The 21,801-nt window shown below is 44.9% G+C and overlaps 1 protein-coding gene across 12 annotated transcripts in view; it reads right to left on the bottom strand.

The window, feature by feature from the left end:
* The window catches only part of LOC140202500 (uncharacterized), a 182,925-nt gene extending 165,117 nt beyond the window's left edge, over positions 1-17,808 (bottom strand). For 9 of the 12 annotated variants that reach the window (XR_011887109.1, XM_072267417.1, XM_072267414.1 and 6 more), the window contains exons 1-2: positions 17,413-17,808; positions 2,449-2,517 (exon numbers count right to left, since the gene is read on the bottom strand). Coding sequence is in view for 10 of the 12 variants with exons in the window: in XM_072267417.1 (XP_072123518.1) it covers positions 2,449-2,517; positions 17,413-17,664 (321 nt within the window). In the remaining 2 variants the exon portion in view is untranslated. Of the gene's footprint in view, positions 1-2,448; positions 2,518-15,374; positions 15,540-17,412 lie in introns of all 12 variants that reach the window. The other 3 variants (XM_072267421.1, XM_072267422.1, XM_072267415.1) reach the window with 3 other exon arrangements.
* Positions 17,809-21,801: the final 3,993 nt, after the last annotated feature.

Consider the following 21,801-nt stretch of genomic DNA (forward strand, 5'->3'; position numbering starts at 1 on the left):
TAAAAGTATTAAGAACCAGAGGTTACATATTCAAAATGAGAGAGGAAATGTCTAAAGGAGATGAGTGGGGCAAGTTTTTTTACTCAGAGAGTGATGGGTGCCAGGGGTGGTGGCAGCGGCAGATACAATAGAGGTGTTTAAGAGGCTATTAGACAGCCACGTGAACATGCAGGGACTGGAGAGATGGGGGTCATGTGCAGATAGGAGCAATCTAGCTTACTTCAACATCGTGTTCAGCACAGACTGTGGGCCGAATGGCCCGTTCCTATGTTGGACTGTTTTACATTTGATGTTTTATCCTCTACTCCAAACCTTAAACCTGTGTTTGCCAGTTGTTGACCCATCCACCAATGAGATCACTTTCTCCTCAGGTGCATTAGTGTCCCTCAAAGCATAGAGTTTTCATTAAATCACCAGAATTAATCAAACCATGAAGCAGCCCGGTAGTGTAGCAGTTAGCAGAACAATATTACAGCATCAGCGACCCAGGTTCAAATCCCATCACTGTCTGCAAGGAGTTTGTACATTCTCCCTGTGACCCCATGGGTTTCCACTGGGAGCTTCAGTTTCCTCCCACATTCCAAAGATGTACGGGTTGTGGGCATGCTTACGGGTTGGAGCTGGGAGCATGGCAACTCTTGCAGGCTGCCCCCAGCACAGTCTCGGACAGTGTTAGTTGTTTTGTGCAAATGACTCATTTCACTGCATGTTTTGATGTTTCAATGTACATGCAACAAATAAATGTACAGTATCCCTAATATTTAAGATTTCAGGATCCAAATATGTTTCACCAAAAAAACCTGAGCTTAATAAAAAACTTTTCAAGATCAAAAGGTGGAGATGGTGTTGCTGGTAGAGAGAGGTGATTACCTCCACCTTCAATCTGTTAAAATTAAAGCTTCAAAGGTTCAAAGTTCACTTATTATCAAAGTTTGTATGTAGTGTACAACTCTGAGATTCATCTCCCACAGCCAGCCACAAAACAAAAAAAACATGCAACTCGTTCAAAGAAAAACACCAAGCCCACAGCGGGCAGGAAAAAGGGAGAAAATTGCACAACACACACAAAATGCTGGAGGAACTCAGCGGGCCAGGCAGCATCTATGGAAAAAAGCACAGTTGACATTTCAAGCTGAAACCCTTCAGCAGGCCTACTGAGTTCCTCCAGCATTTTGCGTGTGTTACTCGGATTTCCACCATCTGCAGTTTTCCTCTTGTTTGTGAACAAATCGCGGAAATGGCAAAAAAAAAGTGTAAAAACACAGAATATATGACACCAGATCACAAAGTCACCGAAAGCATCCAGGTAAATCCAATGGGTATTTGCTTTGCTGAGGCCACGTTTGGAGCACTGAATACAGAACTTTGTCACCTTATTTAAAGGAAAGACCATAAAGCACCATTCACTCACACCATCACCAGGGCAGAGTAGCACCAGCTTGTACCGTCTGGAGCAACTCAACAGACAGACAGCATCTTCCAAACCCACCATCTCTACCAGCTGGTAGGCCAAGGCCAGCAAAAGCGTGGGGAACACTGCCCCTGCAAATGCCACCCAACTCACACACCAGCCTGACTTGGAAATAGTCTATATCACCATTCCTTCACTCTCACTATGATTTACCAGGATGCTGCCTGGATCAGAGAGCATGCCTTGTGGGAATAGATTGAGTGAGCCTGGCCTTTTCTCTTCGAAATGAAGGAACAGGAGAGGTGACTTGATAGAGCTGTATAAAATGCTAAGAGGCATAGATCGACTGGGAAGCCAGAGACTTGTTGCAGGGCCTAAGTAGCTAATATCAGGGGCATAATGTTAAGGTGATTGATAAGGGGGATGTCAGAGGTATTTTTTTTTACACGGAGTGGTGGGTGCATGGAACACCTGGCCAGGGATGGTGATAGAGACAGATAGGTTTGGGACATCTAAGAAACTCTGAGACAGGCACATGGATGAAAGGAAAATAGAGAGTTATGTGGGGGGGGGGGGGGGGCGTGGAAGGTTAGACTGATCTTACAGTAGGTTAAAAAGTTGGCACAACATTACGGGCTGAAGGACCAGTACTGTCCTATAGTGTTGTGTGTTCTATATTGTAAAATGAATCTCAAGGTAGTATAAGTAAGATATACATATTTTGATTGTAAGTTTTAATCTGGCTTTATGATAGCATGGACTAGAGGGGCCCAAGGGCATGTTTCCATACTTGTGAGCTGCCAGAGGAAGTGGCAGATGTGGGTTCCATTGCAACATTTAAGAGAAGTTTGGATAAGTGGAAGGGATATATAAGGCAACGGTCCAGCTGCAGGTTAATGGGTCTAGTCAGATTAATAGTTCAGCATGGACTAGAAGGGCCGAAGTGCCTGTTTCCGAGCTGTGGAGTTCTATGTCTCTGTGCTCACATGGTTTATTACTTTATATACCAGACAGACCAGAAATCCTGTCTTACTTACGGGGTTGTGAGTCTGCACCCGATCCCACAGTCGAATCCTGCTCACAAAGGTGAAGTAGTGTGGTCCGGCCTGCAAACGACAAATTAAACACGTCTCACATTCCAGCTCACTGATGCAGACTGGCCAAGTGCAGACATGTGAAGCCCATTGGAACATCCTGTTCCCGGGAACTTCAGTCCTATGGTTACTCAAACACAACATTCGCTCTGACTCTAGTGTACAGGAGAAACAGTCCAATGTTAACGTAGAGCAGGGACCGGGCATCAGCATCAAACTTAAAATCACTGGCATATCATGACATTTGTTGTTTTGTGGCAGCAATACAATGTACTAGTCATAGTCATAGTCATATTTTATTGATCCCGGGGAAAATTGGTTTTCATTACAGTTGCACCATAAATAATAAATAGTAATAGAACCATAAATAGTTAAATAGTAATATGTACATTATGCCTGTAAATTATGAAATAAGTCCAGGACCAGCCTATTGGCTCAGGGTGTCTGACCCTCCAAGGGAGGAGTTGTAAAGTTTGATGGCCACAGGCAGGAATGACTTCCTATGACGCTCAGTGTTGCATCTCAGTGGAATGAGTCTCTGGCTGAATGTACTCCTGTGCCCACCCAGTACATTATGTAGTGGATGGGAGACATTGTCCAAGATGGCATGCAACTTGGACAGCATCCTCTTTTCAGACACCACCGTGAGAAAGTCCAGTTCCATCCCCACAACATCACTGGCCTTACGAATGAGTTTGTTGATTCTGTTGGTGTCTGCCACCCTCAGCCTGCTGCCCCAGCACACAACAGCAAACATGATAGCACTGGCCACCACAGACTCGTAGAACATCCTCAGCATCATCCAGCAGATGTTAAAGGACCTCAGTCTCCTCAGGAAATAGAGACTGCTCTGACCCTTCTTGTAGACAGGCTCAGTGTTCTTTGACCAGTCCAGTTTATTGTCAATTCATTTCCCAGGTATTTGTAATCCTCCACCATGTCCACACTGACCCCCTGGATGGAAATAGGGGTCACCGGTACCTTAGCTCTCCTCAGGTCTAGCACCAGCTCCTTAGTCTTTTTCTCATTAAGCTGCAGATAATAATAGAAACTATAAATTACAGTAAGTATATATAAACAGAATTTTACAGGAGCACCATTGAGAGGGTCCTGAGAAGTTGCCTCTCCATCTGGTATGGGAGCAGTCAAGCATCGGACCAGAAGTCTCTACAAATGGCTGTGAGAACAGCTGAGAGGATCATGGGGTCTCCCTACCATCCATCGGGGACATTTATCAGGAGCGCCTCGTGCACAGGGCCCTTAGTATTATCAAGGATCCCACCCATCCACCCAGCATCCTCTTTGACTTTCTACCCTCAGACAGGAGACTCTGATGTATAAAGACAAGAACAGTGAGGATGGGAAACCGTTTCTTCCGTCAGGTCATTAGGCTTCTGAACTCCCTGCCACGTCGCATCCAAACTGACACCGGTTACTTTGTTCTGTACCCTGCAATATTTACTTTATGCACTTTACTTTGTTTATTTATGTGTGTTTCATCTGAAGATTTCATCCTTACTTTCATACGTTATCTTGTGTAATGTGTGTTATATATACTACAGAGTGGGCACATGGCCAAATGGTTAAGGCATTCGACTAGCGACCTGAAGGTCGTGAGTTCGAGCCCCAGCCAAGGCAGCATGTTGTGTCCTTAAGCAAGGCACTTAATCACACAGTGCTCTGCGACGACACTGGGGCCAAGCTGTATGGGTCCTAATGCCCTTCCCTTGGACAACATCGGTGTCGTGAGAGGGGAGACTTGCAGCATGGGCAACTGCTGGTCTTCCATACACCTTGCTCAGGCCTGCACCCTGAAGACTTTCCAGGCGCAGATCCATGGTCTCGCAAGACTAACGGATGCCTTAATATACTACAGTGCTTTACACCCTGGTTTGGAGAAACGTTGTCTCGTTTGACAGTATATATGTATACAGCTAAATGACAATAAACGACTTGACTTGATGTATATATAAAATTAAATTAAACAAGTAGTGCAAAAAGAGAAGTAAAATAATACTGAGGTAATATTCATAAATTCATTGTTCAGAAAACTGAAGGCAAACGGGAAGATATTGTTCCTGAATTGTTGAGTGTGTGTCTTCAGGCACCTGTACCTCCTCCATGATGGTAGCAATGAGGAGAGGGCATGTCCTGGGTGATGGGGGTCCTTAATGATGGACGCTGCCTTTTTGAGGCATCGCGTTTTGAAGATGTCCTGGATGTTAGGATGACTAGTGCCCACGATGGAGCTGGCCAAGTTTACAACTCTCTGCAGCTTTATCCGATCCTGTGCAGAGGCCCCACCATACCAGATGGTGATGTAACCAGTTAGAATGCTCCCCACATCTGTAGAAATTTGCTAGAGTCTTTGGTGACATACCAAATAATCTCAAACTCCAAATCAAGGATCAACTTTATTCTCCTTATACCTATACCTATATTCCGAATTTGCTGTGGTGTGATAGTCAGGGTGTGACTTGCAGCAAAAAACAACAGCGTACAACAATCATAAAAATAAATATTACCTAAAAACTAAAGTTAGAGCTTAAAGTACAAATTTAGACTAAAATGTGCATTCATTTGGGATGTTTAAGAAATGTTTAGATAAGCACATGAATGTGATGGAAACAGAAGGATATGGACATTGTAGCAGGAGAGTTAGTTGGCTATTTGATTGCTAATTTAATTGGTTAGGCACAACACTGTGGGCCGAAGGGCCTGTTCCTGTGATGTCCTGTTCTGTGGTCTGAATACATGAATAGCAGCATGTATTTGCAATTCAAAATTCAAGATTATTTAATGTCATTTCCCATACTCAAGTGCAGGGAGAATTGTTACTCTGGATCTGATGCAGCACAAAAAACAATTAGATAAAGAACACAACAATAATAATAAAAACACACAGAAAATATAAATACATAAATTAGCTTATATACATAAATTGATTGTATGTCCATAAAGTGATGCCAGGCTGTACAGGAAATAATAAAGTAGTGATAATGTTGGTCAGCCTTACTTCTTGATGGAAGTAATAGATTTTGAGTCTGGTGGTCCTGGAGTAGATGTTACCTAACTCCTCCCTATGGGAGTGGGGCAAACAGTCCATGGGTGAAACAGTGTAAGCAGCATTATACAATGTGGTTTAAAGCATTTACGGTATAGTACAGTGACTGAGATAATAGAGGGGAGAGCGAGGGGGCTAAATAAAGGGTTGATCAGATTAACTGAGGGAAGAAACTTTTAACATGGTATGAAGCGTTTGTTTATGCCACCTTAGAGTAGTGGGCAGCACATGGCATGGTGGGTAGAGCCAGTGCTCCTCAGTACCGGAGACCAGGTTCAATTCTGATCTTGGGTGCTATCTGTCCAGAGTTTACATGTTCTCCATGCATTGGTTTCCCCCTTCCTACAGTTTCCCCAAGGTGTGTGGGTCAGTTAACCACTGAGTGGTCCCTGAGTGATAGATTTATTGAGTTTATTTATTTAGAGAAACAGCAAATCCAGCCCTTCCAGCCCAACGAGCCACACCACCCGCCCAACAACCCACTTATTTAACCCTAGCCTAATCACAGGACAATCTACAATGGACAGTTAATTAACCTACTAACTGGTATGTCTTTGGAATGTGGGCAGAAACCAAAGCACCCAGGGAAAACCCATGTTGGTAGAATGTCAGGTGGTGACGAGAGGGCATACAGGAGTGAGATATGCCAACCAGTGGAATGGTGCCACAGCAACAACCTGGCACTCAACGTCAGTAAGACGAAAGAGCTGATTGTGGACTTCAGGAAGGGTAAGACGAAGGAACACATACCAATCCTCATAGAGGGATCAGAAGTGGAGAGAGTGAGCAGCTTCAAGTTCCTGTGTGTCAAGATCTCTGAGGATCTAACCTGGTCCCAACATATCGATGTAGTTATGAAGAAGGCAAGACAGTGGCTATACTTTAATTAGGAGTTTGAAGAGATTTGGCATGTCAACAAATACACTCAAAAACTTCTATAGTTTTACAATAGAGAGCATTCTGACAGGCTGCATCACTGTCTGGTACGGAGGGGCTACTGCACAGGACCGAAAGAAGCTGCAGAAGGTTCTAGTCAGCTCCAGCTTGAGTATTAGCCTACAAAGTACCCAGGACGTCTTTAGGGAGCGGTGTCTCAGAAAGGCAGCATCCATTATTAAGGACCTCCAGTACCCAGGGCATGCCCTTTTCTCACTGTTACCATCAGGTAGGAGATACAGAAGCCTGAAGGCACACACTCAGCGATTCAGGAACAGCTTCTTCCCCTCTGCCATTCGATTCCTAAATGGACATTGAATCTTTCGACACTACCTCACATTTTTTAAAGTACAGTATTTCTGTTTTTGCATGTTTTTTAATCTATTCAATATACATAATTATGAAATTTAGTTGTTTATTGATTATTATTATATTTATTATTTTTTCTTTCTTATTTATTATGTATTGCATTGAACTGCTGCTGATAAGTTAACAAATTTCACGTCACATGCCGGTGATAATAAACCTGAGTCTGATTCTGATTTTGTATTCTTGGGGAGAACTTACAAACTCCTTTCAGATAGCCCTGAAACTGAACTCTGAATTCCAACACCCCAAGCTCTAATAGTATTGTAATATCTGCTACACTACAGTGACACCCCATTAGTATTCATTTTAGGAGGGCTAGAATATAAAGATCTAAAGCTGGGGCTTCATAAGACAATGGAAAGATCACATTGAGCAGTTTTCCACCCCTTGTCTAAGCAAGGATGTGCTGGCCTTGGAGAGGGTTCTGGGAAAGTTCAGGAGAATTATACTGGAATGAAAGGGTTAACATATAAGGAGTGTTTGATGGCTTTGGGCCTTTATACACTGGATTTAGAAGAATAGCAGGGATGGGGGATGTATCATTGAAACCCATCGAATACAATTGACAATAGGTGCAGGAGTAGGCCATTTGGCCCTTCGAGCCAGCACCACCATTCACTGTGATCATGGCTGATCATCCACAATCACTGCCTTTCAATATTGAAAGGCCTTTATAGAGTGGACATGTTTCCAACAGTGGGAGAATCTAGGACCAGAGGGCAGAGCTTCAGAATACAAAGTCCCTTTAGAACAGAGATGAGAAGGTAATTCTTTAGCTAGAGGGTGGTGAATCTGTGGAATCCATTGCTACAGACAGCTGTGGAGGGCAAGTCATTGGTTATATTTAAAGCAGATGTTGATAGGTTCTTGATTAATGAGGGTGTGAAAGATAGTGGGGAAAAGGCAGGAGAATGGTGTTGAGAGTAACTCAGCCGTGATCAACCGTTTCCATGACGACGTTTCAATGTACAGGTGATAAATAGAGGAAACTGAATCTGAATTTTTGCCTCACCTTGGTCTTAAATGGGCAACCCTTAAAGCATTGGTCCATACTTCTAAATTCTCCACTTTACATCCACCCAGTCAAGCATCTTCAGGATCTTCTGTTCAAGCACTCTCACTCCTATCGCCCATGTCACCTAATTGTGTCCAACCAGCTTCCATCAGAGACCCTGCTCAACCCAGATACAGATGTAGTAAATCTATCCAACTTGGCAGCCTCACTACCTGGATGAGCACAGGTAAAGATTATTTTTAACTGTTACACATACATTGAAGCATTGAACAAACAGTGAAATGCATTGGTTGCATCAACAACCAACGCGGTCCAAGGATGTGCTGGGGGCAGCCCGCAAGGGTCACTGCAGTTCCTGCATTGACATAGCATATCCACTGCTCACTAAGCCCCAACCAGTACGTCTTTGGACAGTGGGAGGAAACCAGAGCACCAAGAGGAAACCCACACAGTCATGGAGAGAACATGGGAACTCCTTATAGAAAGCAGTGGGAATTGAATTCCAGCTGCTGTCACTGTAAAGTGACTGTGCTACTCTGATGGGAGACAACAGTGGGCCGTGGAATAAAGGGAAGGAAATGGGGTGGTTAGGATTGGGTGATGGGTAGGTCATGAGGGCGGAAGGATAAGAGAAGGGTTTTGGGGCCAGAGGGATAAGGTAAAACAAAGAGAAGGGGGAGGGAGGGGACAGAGGAGAGAGGTTACCAGCAATTAGAGAAATCGATGTTGATGCCATCAGGTTGGAGACTATCAAACTGAAGTATGAGATGCTTTTCCTCTAACTTGGCCTCGACATGGCAGTAGAGGAGGCTATGGACAGGTATGTAAGTGTGGGAATGGGAAGTGGAATTAAAATGGCTGAGCAGCAGTAGAACTTGGCTGTTCTAGCGGATGGGGCAAAGATGCTCAACGAAGCGATCCCCCAATCTACATCAGGTCCCCTGCCGAATATTGAAAGCCCTGGATAGGGTAAATCTGGAGCAACGCACAGCCTGTGGGGCAAGGGGCATCTGTGGGAGGGAGAGGGGTGGAGGAGGAGAATCTGTCAACGTTTCAGGTAGATTCCCTACATCAGAACTGCTTGATCCAGTCAGTCCCTCCAGCTGTTTGCTTGTTGACCCACTTACCCCAATCTCATTCAATTCCCCTCACATTCCATACGACCATAAGCCACAGGAGCAGGACTAGACCATTCATAGCTGATTCAATACCTTCTCTAACTCCATTCTCCTGCCTTTTCCCCATAAGCTTTGAGGTCCTTACTAATCAAGAAACTATCCACCATTCTCTAGCTAAAGAAATTCCTCCTCAACTCTGTTCTAAAGGGACGTCCTTCTATTCTGAGGCTGTTCCCTCTGGTTCTACACTTTTCCATGATTGGAAACGTCCTCCCCACATCCAGATCCAGATTCAGATTGACTTATTTATCACATGTACATCAGAATTAGTTCCTCACTGCACCTTGTGGCACATCGGGTGGCAACCTTGCCAGTTCTTTACCATTTGTCTGTTGTCACCCCAGGCCGAGTAGCTGGCTTGACACTCGGACGGAAAGCGTGCAAGGAGCCGGCCGGATTCGAACCTGGGACCACTCACCTCGAAGTCCAGTGCAGATGCCACTACACCACCAGCCAGCTATGTACAGCGAAACATGTGTCATTTGCGCAAACAGACGAGGAAATGCTAGGGACAGTCCACAGATGTCGCCACGCATTCCGGCGCCAACATAACATGCCCTTCTACTCGATCTAGGGCTTTCAATTGATTCAATTTGAATGATTGTTCCTTAATTCACCCAAAAATGGCATTATAAATTAATCATAATTATTTAACTTAAGTGAACGACAGCCTATTAATGGAAGCTGACAGCCGAGAGGGAATTAAACATCAGATTGGAGGTACTTGGGAAAACAATTACCTCGTTGGAGCTAATCAGCTGCTGGAGGCAAAGGCTGGTGTGTTTAGAACAGACATCACACAGGGGGAGGATATACAGTGACAGATAGATAAGGAACAGCTATACCGAGAGAAAATAACAAGGATAATGGTAATGGAAAGCAGCTAATCAAACAAGACGGATCTCCAGTGAAGCACAATAGTGCTTGTTCATAAACAAAGGCTCGGGCAAGGTTGCTGGCGGTAGATAGCATGGATAGTTCTAGTTAACATTTAGGATGGTGATGGCAGATGGTTTGTAATGGGGAGGGTTTAATGGTTCAGAGCCCTTACAAAAACACGCACAAGTGGCCTGCTACAATACATAAAGGCACCCGAAAGCTCAAGAGCAGATTGTCCAGCAAGGCACTCCACAAGCAAAGATGTAACAGGATGCTCAAGTGTTGGACTCAGAAACTCTCGCTTTCTGGCTGACTATGTCCGTGAGATTAGATGCAGAGTGATTAAATCCACCAGCAAAACTCAATAATGGGAATTAAATGTAACCTAATTCTCTGCTCATTAGTAAAGTTTAACTATTTGAGTTCACTGACTACAGAGGTGGGGGGGGGGTGGTGAGAATAATTCCAGGAGACACCAACACAAGAGGTTCTGTAGATCCTGGAAATCCAAAGTAACACACACAGAATGTTGGAGGAACTCAGCACCTACGGAGAGAAATAAAAAGTTGATGTTTTGGGCACAGAACCTTAATCAGGACTGTAGGAAACAGTGGTTTGGTTAAGAGCTACACCTTCCAAAGCTACTGAGAGGAGTTTGTAAAGTTCAAAGTTCAAAGCAAAGTCATTATCAAAGTACCTACAGTATGTGTCACCATATACTACCCTAAGATTCATTTTTTTCTGGGCATTCACAATAGAAACACAATGGAATCAATGAAAAACCATACAGGACAAAGATGGACACAAACAATCATTGTGCGATAGACAGCAAACTTTTCAAGTACAAAAAGAAAAGAAAAATATAATAATATTAAATAATGACATAATATGCTCAAAAATTATAATAAGCAGCGACAGGGTAGACAATCAGAATCTCATTTTACAGAGTGGAAATGTTAATAACTAGAGGACTTGGCTTTAAGGTGAAAGGGGGAAAGTTTAAAGGAGATCTGAGGCAGAAGTTTCTTTTTCATACTGGAATGGTAGTTAACAAGAACAGGCTGGCGGGATGGTAATAGAATCAGTTACAAATGTGGTGCTTAAGTGGGTTTTAGCGAGGCACACGAATATCCAGGGAAAAGAGAAAAGATTTTGTTTCATTTGGCATTTTGTTCAGCACAAGCGTTATGGGCGAAGAGCCTGTTCCTGTGTATACTGCTCTATTCTACACACTTTGCTCTAAAGACTTACAAGAAAAGAAGGTTTTTTTTAGTCAAGAACCCCAACAACTTCAGTGTTTCCCTGGAGACTTTACATAAATTAAATACTTCCAAAATGTTAGGCGGAAACATTTTCCAGGGGTTGGGAGATATGTGAAACCAGCTGCCAGAGGAAGTGGCTGAGGATTTCATGTGGGCCAAAAGCAGGGAGATAGGACCAGATCAGACAGGCATGTTGGTCAGCATAGACCATTTGGGCTGAAGGGCGTGCTTCCAAGCTGCATGGCCCACAGAATCCACATGGGCCTTCAAACACCTGTTCACACTAAACCTACATTTTAACCTCCCCGCATTCCCAACAACTCCCCCTAGATTCAATCCCTCACCTACATGGCAGGGGCAAGTTACAGTGGCCAGCTAACCCACCAACTTGCATGTCATTGGGATGTGAGAGGAAGCAGGAGCAGCTGAAGGAAATACCACAGGGAGAACATGCCAGTTCCACGGGTCGGGATGGAATCTGGATAAGACCTGGGTGGTGGGTATGAGAAACCAGCTGCCAGAGTAATCAGAATCAGGAGTAGGTTTATTATCACTGGGATACGTTGTAAAATTTGTTGTCTTTGTGGCAGCAGTACAGTGCAATACATAATAATAAAAACTAAATTACAGTAAAAAGTATATATATATATATATATATTTAAAAGATTAAATGAAATAAGTAGTGCAAAAAGAGAAATAAAAAAAGTAATGAGGTAGTGTGCATGAGTTCAATGTCCATTCAGAAATCTGATGGCAGAGGGGAAGCAACTATTCCAGAATCATTGAGTGTGTATTTTCAGGCTCTTTTCTGATGGTAGCAGTCAGACAACGGCATGTCCTAGTGACTGAGATGTTGAGAAGTTCATATGGCCCAGACACACTCGCTTGGATAGACATTTAGCCAGCCTGACCAGTTGGGCTGAACGAGCTGTTTCCAAGCTGTATGAGCCTACGGCCCAGTCGTCATTGTCCCAAAATTCTCACGTTGTCCAAACAACCTTCACCTCCAATAAAGTGTGACACACACAAAATACTGGAAGAACTCAGCAGGTCAGTCAGCAACTATGGAAAGGAATAAAGAGTCGTCATGTCAGACCAAGACCCTTCATCAGGACTCCTGACCTGAAACAATAACTCTATTCCTTTCCATAGATGCTGCCTGACCTGCTGAGTTCCTCCAGCACTTTGTGTGCGTTGCTCTGGATTTCCAGCATCTGCAGAGTCCCTTGTCTTTCTGATCTGCTGCTCCAGAGACAGGGATTTTTGAAGAGTGCTACTGCTACAATCCTGAACGTACAGCTGCACAGAAATTCTCACGAGTAGCAACACAGACTTAGCTCACTTATTTGTTTTGTTTCAGTGACTTTCCTTGAGGGACATATAATCCAGACGAGTAGAGAAAGCCATCTTCTCTTCCTCTAGATAACACCATCTTTTACACCCAGCTGTGAGATCGAGTAAGGTCTTAGTTTGGCATTCTGTTGGGAAGGCGGCACTGTTGAGGGTGTCGATCTCCTTTAGCACTACACTGGCAGCCTCAGCCAGTGTTCTGGGCCATAACCTCCAACGCTATTGCTTCGTCCAGCCCTCCAGTTGTCCATCTAAACATTGCTGCCCAACTGAGAACGTGCACCACAAGAACCCAGGACTATGTCTGTTGCAGAGCCTCTCCGCCCACCACAAGAGGTGGGATTTCCCAGTGGTCACCCATTTTAAGTCCATTTTCCATTCCCATTCCAACATGTTGATCCATGGCTTCCTCTACCTCCATAATGAGGCTATTTTCAGGTTGGAGGACCAGCACCTGAGTAGCCTCCAACTTGACTGCATGAACATCGATTTCTCAAACTTCTGGTAATTTCTTCACCCCTCTCTTCTTTGATTCCCCATCCTGGGCCCCTCTTAGCCCTTCCCTTCTCCTTACCTATCACCTTGCTGCAGTTTAGAAGGTTGAGGAGGATACTCGTTGAAGTCTATTTAATATTGAAAGGCCTAGATAGAGTGGACATGGCAAGGATATTTCCTACAGTGGGGGAAGGCAGGACCAGAGGGCACAGCCTCAGGTTAGAAGGACATCCCTTCAGAAAAGAGATAAAGGGGAATTTCTTTAGCCAAAGAGCAGGGAATCTGTGGAATCTACTGCCACAGATGGCCATGGAGGCCAAGTCATTGGGTGTATTTGAGGCAGACGTTGATAGGTTCTCGATTAGCAGGGTGTCAAAGGCTATGGGGAGAAGGAAGGAGAATGGGGTTGAGAAAGATAATGAATCAAGCATGATGGAATGGCAGAACAGACTCAATGGACCGAATTGCCTAACTCTGCTCCTATATTTTACAGTCATAGTCTCCCTGGTGCCCCTCTTCCTTCCCTTTCTCCCAGGGTCCATCATCTTCTCTTATCAGATTCCTTCTTCTTCAGCCCTTTACGTTTTCCACCTATCACCTCCCAGCTTCTCTCTTCATTCCCCTTCCCCTACCCATCCACCTTCCCTCTCAGCTGGCCTCACCTGTCACCTGGCAGCTTTGCTGAACACCTACGCTCTGTCCGCCAGAGAAAGCAGGATCTCCCAGTGGCCACACATTTTAATTCCATGTCCCATTCCCATTCTGACATGTCTATCCATGGCCTCCTCTACTGTAAAGGTGAATCCACACTCAGGTTGGAGGAACAACACCTTATATTCCGTCTGGGTAGCCTCCAACCTGATGGCATGAACATTGACTTCTCTAACTTCCGCTAAGGCCCCACCTCCCCCTCGTACTCCATCCGTTATTTATTTTTATGCACACATTCTTTCTCTCACTCTCCTTTTTCTCCCTCTGTCCCTCTGAATATACCCCTTGCCCATCCTCTGGGTTCCCCCCCTGCCGTCTTTCTTCCTGGGCCTCCTGTCCCATGATCCTCTCGTATCCCCTTTTGCCAATCACCTGTCCAGCTCCTGGCTCCATCCCTCCCCCTCCTGTCTTCTCCTATCATTTTGGATCTCCCCCTCCCCCTTCCACTTTCAAATCTCTTACTAGCTCTTCCTTCAGTTAGTCCTGACGACGGGTCTCGGCCTGAAACGTCGACTGCACCTCTTCCTACAGATGCTGCCTGGCCTGCTGCGTTCACCAGCAACTTTGATGTGTGTTGCTTGAATTTCCAGCATCTGCAGAATTCCTCTTGTTTGGGATGCATCTCATTGTTTGTTTCAATGTTTTAATGTGCATGTGACAAATAAAGCTAACCTTTAAAAACTTACCTTTTATGTGTTGTCTGTACCGATGTGCTTGCGATGCTACTGCAAGCCAGTTTTTCATTGTACCTCACCGTATTTGTGCAAATGACTATGAACTCGACTTTAAAACTATGTCCTCCGTTCAAAGGAGAGAACAACCCCAGCATCAACAGTCCCCTATCGAACTAAATCCACTTTTTTATCTCTTTCAAATCTCTTACTATCTCTTCTTTCAGTTAGTCCTGACGAAGGGTCTCAGCCTGAAACGTCGACTGTACTTCTTCCTAGAGATGCTGCCTGGCCTGTTGCATTCACCAGCATTTTTCGTGTGTGCCACTTTTTTAATGGAATTTTTCTGATAATCCTCTTCAGCCTCTCCAAAATCCTCTTTCCACCTTCCTTTCCAATCCTGATGAAGGGTCCTGGCCCGAAACGTCAACTGTTTATTCATTTCCATAGATGCTGCCTGACCTGCTGAGTTCTTCCAGCATTTTGTGTGTGTTGCCCTGGATTTCCAGCATCTCTTATGTCTCCAAATTCTTTACATAGTTCCAAATGTCTGGTGCTTGGAATATTTTATAAAGATTCTTTATAAATGTTCTTATAAAGTAATCAACTATTTCCTCATATGTTTACTTACTTATTTTACTGAGATACACTGCCGAACAATTTATTTATTTACTGAGATATGATGCCTTTCGGCCCTTCGACTAATTCTGCCCAGCAACTCACCCGTTTAACCCTAGCCTAATGACAGGACAATTTACAATGGCCAATTAACCTACCAACCAATATGTCTTTGGACTGTGGGAGGAAACCAGAGCACCCGAAGGAAACCCACATGCACATGCAAGCATTTTACCGAATTGAACTCCAAACTGTAACAATGTCGCATTGACTGCTGCGTTACAGTGGCAGCCTATATATACTTCTATTTTTAATACTCACAATACCACAGTCTTTTGACCAACTTGTCCAAGCTGCCTTGCCTTGTCACTTTCAACAAATTTCAATGGATCTTTTCTCTCTGGAGCAAACGAGGATGAGGTGACTTGATAGCGGTGTACAAGATAATGACAGGCATAGATCAAGTGGACAGCCAGAGACTTTTTCCTAGGGCAGAAATACCTAGAACATCATCATCATCATCATCGCTATGTGCCGTGTCGTATGACGTGGATGATCATGGTTTTCAATCTATCCACGACCCTGACTGTTCTTGGCAAGTTTTTCTACAGAAGTGGTTTGCCATTGCCTTCTTCTGGGCAGCATCCTTAGACGATGCATGACCCCAGTCATTCACCGCCAATACCCTTCAGAGATTGTCTGCCTGGCATCAGTGGTCGCATAACCAGGACTTTTAATTGCACCAGCTGCTCACACAACCATCCACCACCTGCTCCCGTGGATTCACGTGACCCTGATCCGGGGGTGGGGGGTGGTAAGCAGGTGATACACCTTGCCCAAGGGTGACCTGCAGGCTAGTGGAGGGAAGAAGCACCTTACACCACCTTTGGTAGAGACGTATCTCCACCCCGCCACCCACTGGCTTATGCGAGGGGGCATAAGCTTAAAGTGATTAGAGAAAAGTATAGGGGGATGTCAGAGAAGGGTTTTCTACTCAGAGTATGGTACTCATTGCGGGGGTGGTGGTAGAGGCAGATACATTTAAGCACATTTAAGAGACTCTTAGATACCCCCAAACCCTCCTGCTCCTGTCCCCTTGAAAATAGTGCTCTCGACAGAAAACAGTGGTCATACTGCTCTGACACAATAGGAATACTGTCTTTAAAGTCCTTCGGCAAGACTAAGATCTGTTCACAGTGATCTCGAGACTCTCCCTGGCATCTCCTCATTCCTGACTTTAACGGATTCAGCCCTTGGAAGGAACCTTAGTTCCAGAGCCAAGAATGGTTCTGCAGGATGGCTGGATCTGTGACTTTTTCCCCCGTAAGTGAGATCTGTTGAAAACCTGCCAGAAAGGTCCTCTGCTATTGAAGACAGGGATCCCGGCCGAGGAGCAATGATTCAGGAAACACCATGGAGTTCCTGTACCTTTTCAGTCCCAACAAAGCCTTCCCCATTCCTTCTCGCCAATAACCACGGCAGTAAAACACAGCGCTTTTCAAAAGCAAATGTAAGGGAAAAAAAATCAATTGTCTTTAATTAAGTTCTTCCCGAGAGAGACTAGGCATTGTGGCCCAGTCGAGATTATCGAAGGTCAGAAGCCTCACAATGAGAGTCTGACCTCTAAACAAAGTGTAAATGGTAGAGTAACCCTGCTGCCCGGGCTGGCGTTACACATTTGCCCTTTCTCCTTTCAGCTTTAACCTGATTCCAATCAGCACTGTGGGTACATGTGGGTGGGGGAGGGAGGGGAGGTTGAATAAATGTTATGTTACTGATCCTTGAACTGGCCCCGAAAGGGGCTTAAACCAAAAAGAGAAAGCACAAAAAGGGAGGGTGTGCTCGCTGAATAACTCGCCTACAATGGCCGCAGCCTCCTTCACGACCATAAATAACTGAACAGCCAGTTAGTATTCATTTCAAAGACTTACAGATGTGTCCTAGAGATCCTTGTTTCACTGTCATATCCTTCCACACACACACACTCACACACACACACGCACGCACACACACTCACCCCCACACACGCACTCTCACACACACACTCACCTACACACACACTCACACTCTCACCCCCACACACACTCTCACACACACAGATGCACACGCACACACTCACTCACACATACATACACACAGGTGTGCACACACACACACACACACACACACACACACACACACACACACTCACCCACACACACACTCTCTCTCTCACACGCGCACGCGCACACACACACACACACACACGTGCACAAACACACACACACTCTCTCTCACACACACACACAGGTGCACAAACACACACACACACGGGTCAGTGACAGAGAATCACTTCCTACAGTATCACCACTCCACGTACCTTGGACAGGCAAATGTTTGCTGAGCTGTGGCTGGGCCATTGAAGACATTTCACATGTGTGGCATGCAGGGGTGGCTTCACATGCCGTCTCTGGTAGAGCCAGGTCTTCTTTCTCCCCAGACCCAGACCCAGGAGGTGCTGGGAGTTATCCCGGACACACAGGAGAACTCTTCCCTTCTTCGTTTGAGAACAGTCTCTGGGCGCCCACTGCTGCAGTGGGCGTGGTGGACATCCGAAGTCATATGGTCTCATCTCTATTCCCAGGCAGGTGGGCAGCAGACATTAGCAGAGATGTTGAAGAGGGATAGGAGATCAGGAACTGACTCAGTCAAAGCCATTCGAGTGGACATCGAGTCCTCACCCACAGAGTACTGAAATGCCTGTGGTTTGCATTCTTAGGTCAGTCTGTGAATGTTAAACTGGGGAGGAATGCAGAGGGTTGACAACGGTCACGGGGCAGTAATCCAACCATTGCAAAGCGTAACACATGAATACACTTCATTTCAGAAACAAAAGTACAGTTTCAAATGTATTGTTGGTGAGAAGTGTAGAGGAAATGGCAGGATAAATACACTCAGGGGCCATTTTATTAGGTACCTCCTATACCTAGTAGTTGTCACTGAGTGTATGATTGTGTCTTCTGCTGCTGTAGCCCATCCATTTCAAAGTTCAACATGTTGTACGCTCAGCGATGCTCTTCTGCAAACTGCTGTTGTAACGTGTGGTTGTTTGACTTACTATCACCTTCCTGTCAGCTTGAACCAGTCCGGCCATTCTCATCTGACCTCTCTCATTAACAAGACATTTTCATCCACAGAAATGCTGATCACTAGATTTTTTTGCTTGTTTTTCACACCATTTTCTGTGAGCTCTAGAGAGTGTTGTGTATGAAAATTAGATTATGAGGACACGCAGTCCTCTTTTATTGTCATTTAATAATGCATGCATTAAGAAATGATACAATGTTTTTCCAGAATGATATCACAGAGACACATGACAAACCAAGACTGAAAAACTGACAAAAACCACATAATTATAACATATAGTTACAACAGTGCAAAGTAATACCGTAATTTGATAAGAACAGACCATGGGCACGGTAAAATCACAGAGTCTCTCGGAAGTCCCATCATCTCACGCAGACAGTAAACCTCCAGCGCTGCTAACTTGCCGATGCAGCATCCCGGAAGCATCCGACCACAGTCCGACTTCGAGTCCGTCTGAAAACTCCGAGCCTCCAACCAGCTCCCCAACACCGATGCATCGAGCACCATCTCTGCCGAGCATTTCGACCCCAGCCCCGGCAACAGGGGATATGCAAGGCCGAGGATTTGTGGCCTTCCCTCCAGAGATTCTCGATCACGCAGCAGCAGTGGCAACGAAGCAAGCATTTCAGAAGTTACTCCAGGTGTTCCTCTGTGCTTCTTCACGTCTGTCTCTATCAAATCAGGATTGTGCACGGCATCCTAGTTCACAGATACGAAATCCCGGGAGATCAACAGTTTCTGAGGTACTCAAACCATCCTTTTTGGCACCAACAATCATTCCATGGTCAAAGTCACTTTTTAGATCACATTTCTTCCCCCATTCCAATGTTTGTTCTGAACGTCTGCATGCTTTTATGCATTGAGTTGCTGCCACATGATTGGCTGATTAGATATTTGCATAAATGAGCAGGTGTACAGGTGTACCTAATAAAGTGGCCACTGGAGCCAGTGGGAAGTGTAGACAAAGTCCATGGAGGGGTGGCTGGTTTCTGTGATGTACAGAGACTTGTCAACAACTCTCTGCACTTTCTTTTGGTCATGTGCTGAGCAGTTCCCGTACCAAGCTGTTATGCATCCACATAGGTGCATCCATCACAATTGGTGAAGATCAACAGGGACTTGCCAAATTTGTTTAGCCTCCAGAGGAAATAGAGGCATTGGTGAGCTCTCATCGCAGTCATTCATGGTTAGTGTTATGAAGATGAGGTTATTATTTAATCATTTGAATGTAAGTTCCTCAGCTGTAGTGGCGGGTTTCGAACATATCTCAGGATCAATGGTCAAAAGCTCTGACTGCTCATCCATAACGTAGATGTCATGCCCTGTACTCTTGTGGTAAATTATAGAGCCATAGTGCACAGAAACAGGCCCTTCAGCCCATTTCTCCATCCAAATGTTTTCCTGCTTGGTCCCATTGACCCACTCTCAGACCACACCCTCCATGCCCGTCCCATCAATGTACTTATCCAAATTTCTCTTAAATGTTGAAATTGAATCTGTATCCACCACTTCCACTGGCAGCTCATTCCACACTCTGAGTGAAGAAGTTCCCCCTCAGCTTCCCCTTAAATGCTTCACCTTTCACTCTTAATCTGTAGCCTTTAGTTCTGGTTTCACCCAACATCAATAGGAAAAGCCTATTGGCATTTACCCGATCTATACCCCTCATACCACTGTCAAATCTCCACTCATTCTTTTACATTCCAGGGAATAAATTCCTAACCTTTCCCTATAACTCAGGTCCTCAAGTCCCGGCAGTATCTTGTAAATTTTCTCTGTACTCTTTCAATCTTATTGATATCTTTCCCATACTTAGTTGACCAGAAATGCACACAAAACTCTAATTTAGACCTTGACAACGTCTTATACAACTTCAACTTAACATCCCAACTCCTGTACTCAGTACTTTGATTTATGAAGGCCAATGTGCCAAAAGCTCTATTTACAACCGTATCTACTTGTGACGCCACATTCAATGAATTATGGATCTGTATTCCCAGATTCCTCTGCACTATCTTCGTTCCTTTACAGATGTGTCCATTCTTTTAACACGGAGACAGGAGATAGCTTAGAGGCATTTTTCAAATTGATACAGCTCATCCTGTGAGAAGGAGAAGGAAGATTCAGAGACAGTTCACTTAGATGTTACTCAGGGACTTGTACAGGAAAAGCAGATGGCAGTTAGTGTTACTGCCTCACAACTCCACCAGCCTAAGTTCAATTCCCATCTGTGGTGCTGTCTGGGTGGAGTTTGCATGCTCACCAAGTTGGAATGTTTGGAACTGGAATTGAAGTGGCACAGTAGTGTGAAACTTCACAACAGACTCCCACCACTGTCTGGAAAGAGTTTTACATAACAGTGTTAGTTTCCTCCTGGTGCTCTGGTTTCCTCCCACATTCCAAAGACATAGGGATAGAGTTTGTAAGTTGTGGGCATGCTATGCTGGTGCTGGGAAGCTTGGCAATACTTGCGGGCTACCCAGCACAATCCTCGCTGATTGGATTTGATGCAAACAGCACATTTCTCTGTATATTTCGATGTACACATGTCAAATAAGGTGATCATGTTTCAGGAGCCCAAATAGTCCTTCCAGGTGAGGCAACACGTCACCTGCAAATCTGCTCCTGATGCAGCCTCCTCTACATTAATGAAACCCGTTGTAAATTGTGGAACCGCTTCATCGAACATCTCCACTCCGTCTGCCAAAAAGTGTAACTCACTGGTGTGCAAACATTTCAATTCCAATTCCCATTCCCGTAGCCCCCTCTTGTGTTCTTCACCTCATATTCTGTCTGGGTAGCCTCCAACATGATAGCAGAAAAAAATTTTTCTCCTTCGGTAATTTTCTCCCCTCCTCCCCTGTTCCTCTATTCCCTACTCTGACCTTTTACTTCTTCTCATCTGCCTTTCACTTCCCCCTGGGTCCCCTCCTCCTTCCCTTTCCCCTACGGTCCACTCTCCTCTCCTATCAGGTTCCTTTCTCTCCAGCCCTTGACCTTTCCCACCCACCTGGCTTCACCTATCACCTTCTAGCTAACCTCTTTCCCCTCCCTCCCTACCTTTTTATTCTGGCATTTTCACCCTTCCTTCTCAGTCCCGTGGAAGGGTCTCAACCCGAAACGTAAACCGTTTACTCATTTCTATACAAGCAGCCTGACCTCCTGGGTTCCTCCAGCATGCTGTGTGTGTTGCTTTGGATATCCAGCATCTGCAGAATCTCTCGCGTTTAAGGTCATCTTTCGTACGTTATTGTCCCGTGCACCAAAATATGCTGAAAATCTTATCTTGCATAATTGTTCATACGGATCAGATCATTTTCACAGTAGAAGGTAAACAGGAACAATGCAGAATAAAGTGTAACTACTACAGAGAAAGCGCAGTGCAGGCAAACAATAAGGTGCAGGATAATAACAAGGTAGACTGTGAGGTCAAGAATCCATCTTATTATACTAGGGAACTATTTAATAGTCTTGCATGTGCGCGCCACAGAAGTGTAACAGTTAGCATGACGCTATTACATCATGGGGCATTCCAGAGTTCAGGGTTCACTTCCAGCGCTGTTCTGTAAGGAATCTCTGTACACCTTCCCTGTGACCGTGTGTGGTTTCTCTGGGGCGCTCC

Source organism: Mobula birostris, chromosome 9 (assembly GCF_030028105.1).
Source record: "Mobula birostris isolate sMobBir1 chromosome 9, sMobBir1.hap1, whole genome shotgun sequence".
NCBI classification, from domain to species: domain Eukaryota; kingdom Metazoa; phylum Chordata; class Chondrichthyes; order Myliobatiformes; family Myliobatidae; genus Mobula; species Mobula birostris.